Source organism: Arachis stenosperma, chromosome 6 (genome assembly GCF_014773155.1).
Source record: "Arachis stenosperma cultivar V10309 chromosome 6, arast.V10309.gnm1.PFL2, whole genome shotgun sequence".
Lineage (NCBI taxonomy): Eukaryota > Viridiplantae > Streptophyta > Magnoliopsida > Fabales > Fabaceae > Arachis > Arachis stenosperma.
The window spans coordinates 3,056,578-3,070,887 of record NC_080382.1 but is presented as its reverse complement, the minus strand read 5'-3'; the positions used below and the strand labels follow the sequence as shown (position 1 = coordinate 3,070,887).

General features: G+C 33.2%; 3 protein-coding genes across 3 annotated transcripts; all 3 read right to left on the bottom strand.

Annotated features, from left to right (window-relative positions):
• Window positions 1–1,161: 1,161 nt before the first annotated feature.
• LOC130933494 (BTB/POZ domain-containing protein POB1-like) lies at window positions 1,162–3,625 on the bottom strand. Its single transcript, XM_057863129.1, has 6 exons — window positions 3,412–3,625; window positions 3,168–3,284; window positions 2,607–2,722; window positions 2,451–2,514; window positions 2,088–2,367; window positions 1,162–1,999 (listed from the first exon to the last, which is right to left on the bottom strand). The coding sequence occupies exons 1-6, from the start codon at window positions 3,623–3,625 to the stop codon at window positions 1,162–1,164; spliced, it is 1,629 nt and encodes a 542-aa protein (XP_057719112.1).
• Window positions 3,626–5,498: 1,873 nt separating this feature from the next.
• LOC130935515 (GDSL esterase/lipase At4g01130) lies at window positions 5,499–8,050 on the bottom strand. The gene is made up of 5 exons (XM_057865292.1): window positions 7,694–8,050; window positions 6,965–7,174; window positions 6,478–6,632; window positions 6,137–6,410; window positions 5,499–6,055 (listed from the first exon to the last, which is right to left on the bottom strand). The coding sequence occupies exons 1-5, from the start codon at window positions 7,938–7,940 to the stop codon at window positions 5,811–5,813; spliced, it is 1,131 nt and encodes a 376-aa protein (XP_057721275.1). The 5' UTR covers window positions 7,941–8,050; the 3' UTR covers window positions 5,499–5,810.
• Window positions 8,051–8,776: 726 nt separating this feature from the next.
• Window positions 8,777–13,478, bottom strand: LOC130932559 (exosome complex component RRP41 homolog). The gene is made up of 11 exons (XM_057861904.1): window positions 13,008–13,478; window positions 11,172–11,375; window positions 11,030–11,090; window positions 10,920–10,958; window positions 10,735–10,802; window positions 10,078–10,156; window positions 9,952–9,988; window positions 9,658–9,774; window positions 9,443–9,528; window positions 9,237–9,326; window positions 8,777–9,137 (listed from the first exon to the last, which is right to left on the bottom strand). The coding sequence occupies exons 2-11, from the start codon at window positions 11,270–11,272 to the stop codon at window positions 9,090–9,092; spliced, it is 726 nt and encodes a 241-aa protein (XP_057717887.1). The 5' UTR covers window positions 11,273–11,375; window positions 13,008–13,478; the 3' UTR covers window positions 8,777–9,089.
• Window positions 13,479–14,310: the final 832 nt, after the last annotated feature.

Sequence of the window (14,310 nt, the reverse complement as noted above, 5' to 3'; positions counted from 1 at the left end):
CGGTCTTTTTTAGGAATAAAAGATCCACTTTAATTTATGAGATTTGAAAGGTTTTAATTTAAGTGATAAAAGAAATTCAAATATTTAGGATTTGAAAATTTTATTTATTTAAAAAGTAGTTGACAAAAATATTTTTTTAGTTTTTTTAATGTTGTTGTTGTTGTTGTTGTTGTTATAAAGATAGGGAGACTCGAATCCGCGATCCCTTAAATGAGTATAGAGAAACTATGCAATTTGAGTTATAATTCATTGGCTTTTGATATTATTATTTACTTTTTAGATATTAAAGATCATTAATATTTAGATTGGACTTTATTTATAGTAGTCACTAGGCTAAATACTAAATATATTTTTCAAACAAAAAATAAAATTATATAATATATAATAATTTTATATACCTAATGAATTACTATTACTAATTTTTTTCTAATAAATATATTTTTCATATACATAATAAAATTATATACTATATAATAATTTTATATACCTAATAAATTACTGTACTAATAAATCCGTTCCTAATTAAAGATAAGGTTAAATTGTTTTGTTAGTCTTTATAATTTTTTTAAATTTATAATTAAATTTTTATATTTGAAAAGTTTTTAATTGAATTTTTTTATTAATTTTAAATTTGTGATTAAATTTTTTTAACAATAAATATTATAAAAATACTTTTATTTATCTCACACGGCACTACTAGCAAATATACCACAGCATATTTTGTTAAATTAAACATTTTTAAAATAACAATATGTGATTATAAATTTAAAATTAGTGTAATGATCCAACTAATATTTTTTAAAGTGTAAAAATGTAATTATAAATTTAGTAAAAATTTAGTAATTAACAAAATAATTTAACCTAAAAATAATAACGTTAACATTAAAAGTATAAAATCATTAAAAAAAGATGTCATAGAATGGAAAAATAAAAAAAAAATCTAATTCATAATATAAAGAAAGAAACTATATATATTATTATGCCACATTGGAAAAAAAATATAATGGGACACAATAGAGAAATATTAGATGTTTGAGAATAATAATAATTCTTATGTACATTATTATCTTATATATATGTACATTATTAATTTTTCTTTTTATATGTTAAATAGATATTAACAGTAGAATAAGGAGTAATTTACAATTTTACATAGAGAAATTAAGTAGAGTGGAGTGAAGGGTTTTGCCTAATAGTGAGCTCAGCTCTAAGATGGAGCACATCATTAATGAAATATAGACAATCGTCAGCCATGAAGGAAGTCCATGGAATGGCAAACAAGTTCCTATAGCCAACTGCCTTTCCCCCAGTGAACGTATAATTCCCTTTATACTTGCTTACAAACTCATCCGTAGGCCTACACCTCACCGCAAATTCATAGTCAACGGAGCTTATTGACCCTTTTTCTTGCATTCCAAGGAACAATCCAAAGCAATGGAAGGAGCTTTGCTGGTCCAAGTTGCAATGCGCCGAGAGGAAAAACCCTTGTCCACCCAGATGGAAAGCCTGAGAATAAACCCTACCGGATGGGAACAAATTCGCACACTCCTCTCGCTTCAGATCCAAGTAAACCACGCATTGCTGCCTTGGAGCCTCGAATTCCAACACCCTCAACGGACGGTATTTATATGCCCGCTCCACGAACATGTTACTACTTCCCTTGCTTGCTGACGCTGCCTCCGCTAGAATCCGTTGCCGATGTGGAGCCTCCGCCTTGAAGAACAGTGCTTCGAATACAAGCTTCGTCGCAATTTCTCGCTCCATTTCGTTGCAGCATAAGATCTTCTTTAGCTTTCTGCATGACATGTAAGGGAAACGGATTAAGCGTGCAAGGCGCGTGCTAAGCACGTGTTTCCTCTCTTCTGGATCTGGATACTGGCTTCTAGCCCACTTCAAAACGACGTCGTATAGGGCATCCTCTGATGCTATTTGTAGATCATCACTTGATAGAATTGCCTCTATTCCGACTAGTGGCAAGCTCATGACCTCTTCTAGGAACCTGTTCGTCCCAAAAGTTTAAACCGTTAGAAAGAGACACGCGCCTTCGAGAAGGCGAATTGAATGAGAAAAGAAATCTTAATTATTACGTTAATATATCTTTATATCTTGATGCAAGATACTGCCTTGCTGCATGAGTCAATGGTTGAACTGCATCGGCCATTAAGAGAGTAAAAGGGAGCTCAAGGTAAAGCAACGCAGACTCAGATGTCATTGGCATGTTCCTTAATAATTGACTACAGTATCTCATGCATGAAGCAACTTCAAATTTGTCTGCAGCCATTAACACATCCAACAATGCAGTTGCTGAAGAAGCGCTTAACGTATTAGTGTACATAAAGTTTAGAAGGTCCACCACTGCTGCTTCCTCTGTAACATATAATTAGCTTTAAATTAATCAAATAATTAATATGAAAAAGATAAAAAAAAAGAATAAATGTATATGTCTATACCACTGGCATTAATTCTTAGTGTAACATGTGTCTGTTCTGACTCCTTCATCCCATTTGAGAAAAGCTACAAAATAAACAATAACACTAATAATTTAGTGAACATATTGGGAAGAATATTCAGATCTAACGAATAAATTAAAGAATAAATGTCACTACCTTATAGAAGAAAGGACTTTTAGCAGCCAAGATAGGAGAACTAATATATAATGTTCTAACTCTCACATCTATGGAGCAATCACTACTCCAATCATGGTTATTTGAAGATTCATCACCTATATCGACAATAGATGGAACCCCACTCAAATAAAGTGTAAAGACTAACAACAAAGGATGTATTTACTTCCAAGTGAAAGAAGAATAATAATGTTCTTGTTTTATATATCCATGCATTTCCTTAAGGAAAAGCCTAAGGCCAGCAATTTTTGTGTTCTGTGGCTAGCACTTAACCATTAAATGAAAAGTAAATAATTTTTTACCATTAGATATAATCTCACACCGTTAAAAACACTATTGATAGCCAATTGATGGTTACAAAACATAAAAGTTGCTGGTCCTGGCACTCATTTTTCCTTAATAATAATTCCATTTTTCAGTTAGAAGCTTGCTTAACATCTAGCTTCAAGAATTTCATTGATTATAGCTGATCCCAGTAATGAAAAATTTGATATTTTGTTTCTTTTAACAAAAGCATTTAACTAAGAACTTGAATTTAAATACCTGAAAGACGTTCTTCGTTTGTTGAAGTTGCCTCTTTCTCTTGATTTTCGTAAAGGACACAATTATCTATGTCGGCTTGATTTGTATTCAAAATTCGTTCATCATAAAGATCTTCGACTGCAAACAAGATATGAAAATATGAAACTAGATGTAACAAAAATATTATAACCCTCGAAAACAAGATCAAAGTATTATAACCCTTCAAATAAAATGTATAATTGGTGAGTGGGAAAGAGAAAAAGACCATGGTAATTATGGCGGTGGATATCGTCACCTTGCCTCTTGTAATGGCGGTTCCAATAATCATCACCATCGGAATCAAGACAATGCTCATCATCAACTAGGTTTTCCACGATCTCAATACGTAGAATTCTATCGGAGAATTTACTATCATTAAAAGCAAAGCTAAAATCAACGTCGCTACACGAAGAAGTAGAACGAGAGTGATTGAACACCATTCTTATTGTCACGGACTCAAATTAAACAGATCCAACGTAACAAATACAAATCCTCTTCCTTACTCTATTATTAATTATTAGAGAAGCAGATTTTGAATGATCAATAAATATGTAAAGAATATATTCGTTCTCTTATGTTATTGTTTAATTACTAGTTACAATATCTGTTAGTTTAGCTGGTGTCTTGGTTTGGTTCCAACTTAAAACTTCAATCCAACCCTAACCCATTCTTTGTTATTCAACTTTGTCCACTGTCTCTTTTTCTTTTTGTTTTTAGGTTTGTTATTTAGTTTATTATATGTTCTAAAGACAATGCAAGGAGGGTAGATGTGAGCTGTGAAGGTTTTTCATAACTGATAAAAGGAAATTGAGAAAAAATCATAGAGGTTTTAACGAGGATGGTCCGCACTTAATTTTTTGTTTGGTACGTTACTAGTTATCATTAGTGTGCGTTTCTTTTTTTTTTTTTATAGATAATATTTGAGTTAGTCTCTAAATTTATAAGTAAATTTTAATTTAATCTCTAAAATTTTAATGATTTTTATTTAATTTCTAAATTTTAGAAATATAACTCATATTAATCTCTAAAATAATTTTCGGAAAAGTCTAGGGGCCAGCAATTTTATTAAATTTTGGCCAGCATGTAACCAGCAGAGAAAGGTGAGCCATTGGATGAAATCTCACACCAATCTCACACCATCAAATCATCATTGATGGCTAATTGATGGCTAACAATCACAAAAATTGCTGGCCCTAGCATTACTCATAATTTTCGATTCATTACCACGTGAGCATAATGACAAGGTCATATTTCTTGTCATTTCCTTTTTAAACACATTTAAAAGTTACAAGATATATAATTTACCGTCTAAATTCTATTGTGTTTCTTTCCTAAACAAATACTATAGTGTATATCAAAAAATTGGATTCATTTATTTCATTTCATTCCAGTGAGTAGTTAAAAATAATTAAAAAGAAAAATATAATATTTATGAAATATTTTAATATTTATTTGGATCGAATTGAAATTCGGACAACATAATAAGTTTAGAAGAATACTAGATAGCTATTAGAAGTTATTGTTTTTTGCCATCAATTAAATATCAATATTTAAAATATGAATTAAAATATATTATTAAATTACTAAATTAAAGAAATTGAGTTAATGACTAAAAATAATAGCTAAAAATAATAAATTCTAATAACCGTCTAAAAATTCTTCATAAATTTTAAGTTTTCTATGATGAACATTCATGCAAAGAGGGAATGGATAAATAATTATGCTTCATAGTTCATATATCCAATAAAATGGCTTGCTATTCAATTTATTATTTGTTTATAAAAAATGCTACATATAGATACTAAAAATTTACTATTATATATTTATGTATCAAAATATATATTATTTTTTAAATATATATTTTATATTTTAATATATAATTTATATAAATAACTGAATTAGTTGTTAATTTGTAATATATATATATATATATATATATATATATATATATAATATATATATATATATATATATATGTATACTTATATAATAAGTGTTAATTTATTGTAATGTAAATTTATATATTTGAATATATTTTATTTTTGGATATATTAATTTTCAATGTACTAAAAAAGTGAAAATGACAATTAATTAATTAGTTCTATATTTTTCTAATTTTAATTTTAATATATGCTTTTTTAACTATTTCCTGAAACTATAAAAACATTTTAATGTGTAATGGAAATTATTTCTTTTTTTTTCTTTTGGGAATCTTTACAGGGACTAATTAAATTAAGCAAGCATAAGTTGGTAGCTGAGGGGATTGCTGACTTGCCCAATACAAGATTGTTGTCAGTACTCAGTAGTCCATAAGCACGTAGCTTTTCTATACTCTTTTTTGTTTTTTTTTTTTCATCTTTAATTTATATCAAATAATATTATGCTTAAGGTCATGACATTTTGTCACTTTCTCTTAAGTTTTAGTGGCTTCATTGCAAAAACTGTGGCGCATCGAGACTAAAGATGAACGGGATACAAATCGATTTCTTTATTAACGTTAGTTTGTGGCTTTGTGCTAATATAACAGCAAACTTTGGCTTTAGTTAACCTCATAGATCAGAAATATTGTAAATATTATGTGTAACATTATTCCTAGCTAGTTTAGCCTTTAATTCGGAAAGTGGATCAAGCTATAGGTTGAAGATCACAATGTTCCTGAAGAGGGAAGTTGGGATGAGAATAGGAACCATTGAGAATGGCATAGGTAACAAGCTTGTTTGCAGCTTCTGTTGCATGGATTCCATCCCAGCTTACGTAGTTGTAAGGATCATCACATGCTTTTGCTTTGGAATTGCCACAGTAAGCTTTTGGATCGAAATTGTACTTTCCCCCTCCATATCCGCAACATGCTTTCGTGCCATACTTGAGCCCTGTTCCAAAGTGTTGAGTTAAGAGCTTTTCAAGTGATTAAACTTATATATAGATATGAAGGAGAAGTGGTTGATTTGAACCATGAGAAGTTGGATGCTGAAAGAGCTCTAACAGAACAGTGTGTACATCCACATAAATGACATTAGCATCAGAAAGAGTCTCTCTAGTCTCTCTCAATGTCTCTTTCAACATCTTGTTATAGTCCACAACGGCCTTGTTTAAGGAAACCATACATCCAAATTCATCAATGTCTGAACTATTATGTTGAAGCTCCACCAAGAATGAAGGGTAGCATCCCACTGGTGCAAGATTGAGCACCATAAATGTACGTCCTCCAACATCATGGTATAGCTCCTAGAAATTCAGTGAGATTATTTTGTTATTTCAGTAATAATAGATCTGTATTGGTGTTGAGTCTCACCTTAATTGTGGCACCTATTTCTGAAACAACTTGAGGAAGGCTCTGCTTCACTCCACCTACACCAATGGCACCTAAGTTGGAAGTGAAGTCATTTTGGCCAATGTAGAATGTGTAAAGCGATTTTCCGAATATATCCGGTGAAGGAAGCTTGGCTTCTGCAAGATTTTATGAACTAAAATAAGGTTAATTCTAAAAGAGAGAACTTAAAGGGTTAAAGCTAAGAAAAGTAAAATTAATTGTACTGAAATACTCTTGTTCATAAGACTCAGATACTCTGAAATATTCTATTTTATAGTTATTATATTGATAGCACAAGAAAAATCACAAGGGGTGCCAGTTTTGGCATTGTGAAAAGAAAATTAGTAAGCTCCTATAATACTGCTTCCATTCTTAAATAACTGTTTATTTGAACAAAGTGTTCTATTCAGAGCTAGTGTATGAAATAATAAATAAAATTTGGGAACTAGAAAGTTTGTACATTTTGCACCTTGTTGATGAAATTCAAGGACTCTGGTTTTAAATTGCTTCATTTGGTTGAGCTGGATAGCAAGAGAGAAAGGGCTGATTCCACTGACAAACAAAGAAGTGTTAGGAATAAGCACAGTGGATGCCAATGTTGCATAGTTGGCCCCATGTCTGAAGTTTGATCCTATTGATTGCAGATAGGGACTCAAAAATGGCAATCCAAGAGCTTGAGCTGCCAAATCAAAGGTAAAATATAATTGTTAATATCAGTAATTTAGTGTCAATGAATAACCAGATTTCTTCTTTATCATAATTGAGTGGTTCCTATAGAAATACTGTATATTAGTTATTACACATTGATTTGGAGTCATTTTGAAATTATTGGTGGGGCGCAAAGATAAAGATTGAGAATCTATCCATTACTATACATACAAATATTTCCAGCTATAAAAATCTTGTCTTATAGTGAGAACTGCTTAAGGAAAAAGAAAGATACAAATCCAATAATCAATAAGGATGGGATAATGTCGGCTATAGGCTAGTATTCTGCTTTAGCAGGATCCAAATAAATAATGACCAAATAAGTTAAAACAACAAGAATTACATCTTAACTAACAGATATAGCTTTTGGTTTAGTGGTAAGATCAATCCAATGAAACAAAATGAGATGTTATAATCTATATGTCTGCCCTTGGTTTATAAATGGTTGATACAAAATACCAACTAAGGAAGAAAGAATATGAAAGATTACCAAGAAAATCAATCATGAGTCTGCCATCAGAAGCCCGGCCAGCTGGTTTTTTGAAGAAAGTAACTCCAAAAGGAGCAGACTCTGCGGGAAAAGCTGCATAGAAACCACCGGTGTCTGAGTTTGAATCCCCGAAGTTGAAGATTGCCTCAAAATCACATTTTGTGTGACTTAAACCCACCAAGCATAACAACAAGGCCATCACTGATGCCAAATTGATGCAACTCATTTTCGGAGCTACCTTGTTCATTAGCTTAAGGTTAAGGATGTGTACACTACTATAAATATAATGGAGAGGCAGCAGTACTATACATGGAAACACGGCAACCAATTTATTCTCTTGCTGAGACAACGGGTAAAAAATTTATGGCCCCAATACTCACTCTTGTTATATGCATAAATAATCCAATATCAATTGCAATCATATATATAGCAGGCGCAACATGCGCCACATATGTTTTGGATGTGTTGCTATTAATTAATAGTAACATAGCAGCAGATTACGTAATTGTTGCTTAGGATGTTAATAATACTTAGTATTGTTAGTGACATTATTGACCTTGGAATGTAATGAATTCAATGGTGGTGTTAAGTGTTAATTAAGTGATATCAATGGAAACCAAGATTCACAAGCCACCATAAACTATGCATGCTTTCTTTTTTGGTTTAAGGACTAATCCACCACATATCTGAACTCCATTTAAGGATTTGTCGCTGGCCAATGGGTTGTTGCATGCACGAGGCGGAATTCGAATCCGCAACACTTGCTTAAGCAGATGAATGAACCACTCAACCAACTTAAGTTAGTTCTATGCTTGCTTTCTGATTCTGTGAACATGGTGGTATATCTATTTTATTCAGTTATAACCAGCAATTAATCATTTTCGCTGGTAAATATTCTATTTATCTGATGTATTGATTAACTTCTCTGAAATGGAGGAATTGGGTTTCTCTAAACATTATTCTTGTCTTTTTTTTTTTTTTAGATAACGGTCACTCTAGGATAATATTGATTTTTATTCAATCCTATTGACCAGTTTTTATTCAAAATAAATAAACTATATGTAAATATAAATTACAAATAGCTTTCGTAATCATTATTATTTATTAAGACGGGGAAAATTGAATATGTTGGCCAAAGAAGAAATGAAAGGCAACATCAAAATTGTTTTGACAAATTCAGCTGGAAAGATTACAGCCTAAGAATCAGAATCCAGGGAAACTTAATTCTCTATTTTGTTTCAGTCAATAAATCAAACATTTAATTCACACTTTGCTTACAAAGGCAAAATGAATTTATAAGAACATCAAGCTCTGCATTTCTTGTTTCACAGAAAACCCACGTGCCAAAATATTTCCAGGTAGATAACAAAATGGACACATCACTTCAGCCACTGAATTATACACCCCGTCGATACTCCAATTGCTTAGTGTTCTCCAATAGAATCTGCTAAGCAGGACAGAGATCAGAAATTAAGCTAAGAAATTAATAGGCCATGATTTGATTCCTTTGAAGGTGATCACAAAATTGAGGTACAACACTTACTTCACGGATGTAATTTGCAACTGCTTTGCAGCCTTCAGTTGCCAGTTGCATAACATTTTCCAAAATGTCAATCGGTAGTTTAGAATCCATCTACAGCCAGCAACAAAAGAAATAATACATATTGGGATAACAAAAAAAAGGTCTGAAACTAACTTTTCACTGACTATAAGAAATATGAAAAACAAAATGATGCAATGAAAATTAACCTGAAGAAGTGTCACTTTATCCAACTTTGGCAGAATTCCAACAGTTACATCAGGACCTCCAGCACTGTCTTCTACATAGTTCAAATCTGTCCATATTCATACAACAAGTTTCAATAATTACAAAGCCGCAAAGCTAAAACAAAAGTTGAGCAGTTTAAAAGAAAACACAAACTTGCATTTAGCCAATTGGAAAGTCAAGTAAAATAGGTGCATACCAAGCAAAGGGGTGCTATTAAGGTATCCAGCACTACATGAAGTTACAAGATCACACATGGGGATCCCAGCATCAGAAAGGGCCAAAGTTGCAGCATTGATACATGCAGATCTAGTTCCTACACAAGGAATATTGGGGAAAAGAGTTGGTTAATGGTCAATAATGAAGAGCTTCAAAGAAACTAAAGAATCATTTGTTAACAGAAGATAGATTATTAGAAGAGCACAAGATAAACAAATATTTATCATGAGGAAAAATGGTGATAACAAGATCCCATTATAAGGTTTTAACTTACCGCCATCTGCTTGGAGAACTTGGACATAAATATCTATCTGCAAATGATATATATGAATCATACAAACAATAAATATACAATTTTAATTAATGAAAAAGAGATTCCAAAAGCTGTGTATAATGGAACCTGGGAACGAGGCATTAAATGTGTCATTATGCATGCTTCCATAGTCTGTCGAATAACCATAGAAATTTCAGTTGATCTCCTGTAGCAAGAGAAAAATCCCATCAGAAAAAGAAGAGCAAGAGGTCATTCTCCTAGTGTTAAAGAACCTGGCAATTTGGCCATAAGAACCAGTTTAACACAATCTAAAAGAAAAAATTGAAGTGTCATAAGATGTATATTGGTGGGGAATGGTATGTCCTAAGTTTCTCCTTCCTTTCCAAATTCTCTTCTCTACTGTCAACTCTTCTCAAACCGAGATATCTTAAAGACCCTTCACTTGGACACATCAGTGATTAGTTGCTCAAGTTGGCTACTTACATATCTCAGTGACTCCTTCGTTTGTTTGCTAAATTTAATTGTGGTACAAAGATTCTAGTGTTCTCCAAATTCAGCATTGCACTGTTCTAGTTCACACATTACATATTCTACTGCTACCGATTGAAATTAGAATGTTATGTACTGCTGACATATTGTTCAGTGTTCTGTTTCATAATATTAGCATTATTTGCATCATCCAATTCAGTCTTGAGCTACTATTTCAACAATTATAAATAACTAAAAACAGTGCCAAACAGAAAAGAACTAGGAATTAAATTTAAGAAAAGCATATGAGAAAACCTGTCACCCTTTGGTTTCCTCTTGCGATCTCCAGTGCTGAAGTTAGCCATGCTGTACTCACATCGAATCTGCAGAGATGATGAGAAGCAGATAGATAGAGAGACAGCAATTAGGTATCCAGCAAAATACACAGCCTAGACACAAAATGCATAATAACTTGATAAGAAAAAAAAAATGTTTTTCACCAGAGCCTGGTCACTCATTTGCTGGCTCCTATTTTGGACCTGAAAGGCATACAAGTTAATACAGCAATCATATCAGATAATGCTGAAATGCAAATTGAAAGGTTATTTACCTCTCTGGGGCCATATACAGCAGCAACCACTTTGGTATTACCCATCTCAAAAATAGCAGAACTGGTTCCAAAAACAAAAAACACGCATTAGCCAAACCCTAATTTGGAAATTAAGAGGTTTGAAGAGCACGAAAAGAATTACCCATCAGCTCTGGAAACAGCACCAATCTCGGCTCGAATTTGCCGCATCTCCATGGGGCGGCGACCGTCCAAGCGAAGTCCTTCAGGGCTCACATACTCCATCTTCCTTCAATTTCCTTAATCAGGAGAAGAACCAAGTGGGTGGCAAGAGGTGGTGGCGCAGGAAGCTGAGCTGGTGCAGCGATTCTGAGCTGCTGGAGTAACACTGTAACAGGAATTAGAGAACAGCAAATTAATCAAACCGGTCATCCAACTTGTTAAATGAACGATTCAATAGTTTAATAGTCCAAAAATCGTAGATGAATCACTTTAATTAAATATAAAATAAAAATTATTAAAAATACAGAACAAAATTTTAAATATTTAAATTTGATCATTTATATAATAATAAAATTTAAAATGTTACACTTTTATATAATAATTTATCTGTATTTCATAATTAAAATTTTACATTTATTTTAAATATCAAATTTCATAAATAAAAGAAAACAAAATGTACATAAATCATTGCGTCAATGCTAATTTTACGTTCAAATTCATAATTTTCCATCACCAAGAGTAACAATTAGTCAATTATGTTGTGTTTGGAATGGAGACAAAAACTGAGAGATAGAAACTATTGTATTTCATGTAAAATATACTAGATTAAATTATGTCTAAGTATTATATTCCGTTTAAGATAAATATAAAGATTGAGAGGCAGATTTAGAATTTGAAAAATTAAATAAGCGAATTTTTAAAAATAAATATTATTAAAGTTTCAGTATCAAAAATCCTAAAAATTTCAAATTTCCGCTATCTAGAGTTACCAAAGAAATTAAAATTTTGTGTCCCATTAGCCGTTGCCGTCTCTAACCACAAAGACAATCTTAAGTCTTAGTCCCATATCAACTCTAAAAACAACCACTGCCTTACAAACAAGTTTGTATCATAGTTATCAAAACCGAACCGGTAATTAATCCGGTCATACGACCGGATCACCGGGTCAACCGGTGGGTTACTAATTCACCCTGTTGACCCGGTCATAATTAAATAAAAAATAAAATTACCATCAAAAGTTAAAACTTAAAATACATTTCTTCACAAACATATTAATAACAATCAAGTATCAATTCTTAGACATAACTAATAATGCAAAAAGAGATAATAAACTAGTCACTTGGTACAAAATACTTTTTCAATTTAAATGAACAAGAGAGAACAAAAGATAACACAATCAGTAAATCAAATCCAAGGAATGATCTGAAAGTCGGCATCTATATCTTCATAGGACAAATTTAAAGCTTGACCAACATTTCCTTCATTTTGATTTGCATCTATATCTACATTTGTGTATGTTTCACAAATCAATAACAAGAATAATTCATAATAATACAAACAGAACAATTTAACTAAACAATTTTATCCTGAGTTGCAAAAAACATGAACTTCATTTTCAACTACAATCATTTTCGGTAGTAAAAGATTTAGCTCAAAAGATAATTTACAGATTTACAGCAACAAAAAATATAGCTAAGTGATTATTTCAGCAAGACAACAATAGCTTCAATCTTCAGTGATGAAGATCAGTAACAAATTTAAATGATTTTTAGCAACAAAAAATTTAACAAAGTGATTATTCAGCAAGACATCAACAAACTCAACATTCAATCAGTAACAAATTCATTCAGCAATGAACAAATTTATGTTAAGTGACATGATATTCAGTAACAAATTTCAACAACACACTCAATTTTCAGCAACAAATTCAACTTTCAGCAACAAAATCAGAGGTGCAGTGATGAATTACAGCAACAAAATTGAAACTGAAAGAAAGGGGGAATTTGTTGGAACTCACCAAATCAGTTGCGCGAAGGAAGATGACGGCGAGGCTCGAACCAAGAAGACAAACGAAGACCAGCCCACCAGGACCTGATGCCTCTGCTGCCGGCGACAAGGAACGCAGGGAAGGCGTGCGTCTGAGTGCGAGACGGTGACGAGACCGAGAGTGACGACGACCGGCCCCGGGACCTGCTGCTTCTGCCGCGGCGACGACAATCGCGGGGAAGGCGCGCTAGTTGGGTGCGAGACGGTGACGGTGAGGAAGCTGGTTCCGTTGGGTTCTGCCGCCGGCGAAGCGAGCGCAGGAAGGCGGCGACTGCGCTTGAGACTGTGTGGACACAGAGCGAGACGAGTGGCCGAGTCCGAAACGGTAAGTGCCAGACCGAGATGAGGGGAGAGACGAGAGAGTGACGCGGTGAGGGTGAGGCCGTGAGTGAGGCCGTGGAGTGTCGAGAGAGAAGAGAGACGAGGCTGGGGGTTCAATTCAGAGCAGGGTTTCATTTAGGGGCACCTGAAACGACGTCGTTTCCAGGTAAAATAAAAAAAAAAAAAAAAGTAAGAAACACAACCCGGACCGGGTTGCATTAACTGGCCTGGTGGAACCAGTTTCCACCAGATCTCATACTTGTTCGATTCGATAAGTAATTCGACCCGACCAAATGATTGGGTGGTCGGGTTCTAGTGAATTGACCGAATCGAGTCGAATTTAATAACTATGGTTTGTATTCATCTTTAAAATAAAAAAAATATGTTACTAATTATTAACCATAACTTTAGTAATTTACTAATTTTATTTTATCAGAGCACAACAATCAGTCATAAAAAATTCAAAGGCATCACAAAATTGGATTATTAGTTTTATATTATCAACAATGAACATATATTTTCAGTTTAATTTAACATATGTTACGGTGGGTAACCGGAGATTAATGGACTGGACTGGATTTGGCCGGCCCAATCGTCTGCGAATGGTAACTTCCGAGCGGGTTTGCGCGCTGGAACCTCCTTTCGACTTGTGTGCGTGAATGAATGGGGGTGGTACCTGCAAAGATACTCCAATGCCTAAGTTAGCAAGGGTGTGAGCAGGTTTAGAATGTATTGGGCTTAGAGATACCTGAGGGATGTCAGGGTATTTATAAGGATGAACCAATAACCACCGCTGAAGTAGTGCCACCCTTTTAGGGTGATAACCGTCCCTTTATCTTAGGGAGGTTAGGATATTGCTCCCGGAAGTGGTTAGAGAGATTTTAGGGGCAGTTACTCATTTGGATTGATGTTAATCTGCCAATTGTTCTCTGTCCCGACTTCTTTAGAGTAAA

Excerpts from the sequence above, each read along its gene's own strand:
- LOC130933494 (XM_057863129.1), bottom strand. The coding sequence starts at position 3,625 with ATGGTGTTCAATCACTCTCGTTCTACTTCTTCGTGTAGCGACGTTGAT. Across the intron at positions 2,515-2,606 it reads AAAGTCCTTTCTTCTATAAG|CTTTTCTCAAATGGGATGAA; the intron begins GTAGTGACATTT and ends TTTATTTTGTAG. Across the intron at positions 2,000-2,087 it reads AGATATAAAGATATATTAAC|GTTCCTAGAAGAGGTCATGA; the intron begins GTAATAATTAAG and ends TGGGACGAACAG.
- LOC130932559 (XM_057861904.1), bottom strand. The coding sequence starts at position 11,272 with ATGGAGTATGTGAGCCCTGAAGGACTTCGCTTGGACGGTCGCCGCCCC. Across the intron at positions 10,803-10,919 it reads AAATGAGTGACCAGGCTCTG|ATTCGATGTGAGTACAGCAT; the intron begins GTGAAAAACATT and ends TCATCTCTGCAG. Across the intron at positions 9,138-9,236 it reads TTGCAAATTACATCCGTGAA|ATTCTATTGGAGAACACTAA; the intron begins GTAAGTGTTGTA and ends CCTGCTTAGCAG.
- LOC130935515 (XM_057865292.1), bottom strand. The coding sequence starts at position 7,940 with ATGAACAAGGTAGCTCCGAAAATGAGTTGCATCAATTTGGCATCAGTG. Across the intron at positions 6,633-6,964 it reads CCTTGAATTTCATCAACAAG|AAGCCAAGCTTCCTTCACCG; the intron begins GTGCAAAATGTA and ends AAAATCTTGCAG. Across the intron at positions 6,411-6,477 it reads AAATAGGTGCCACAATTAAG|GAGCTATACCATGATGTTGG; the intron begins GTGAGACTCAAC and ends CTGAATTTCTAG.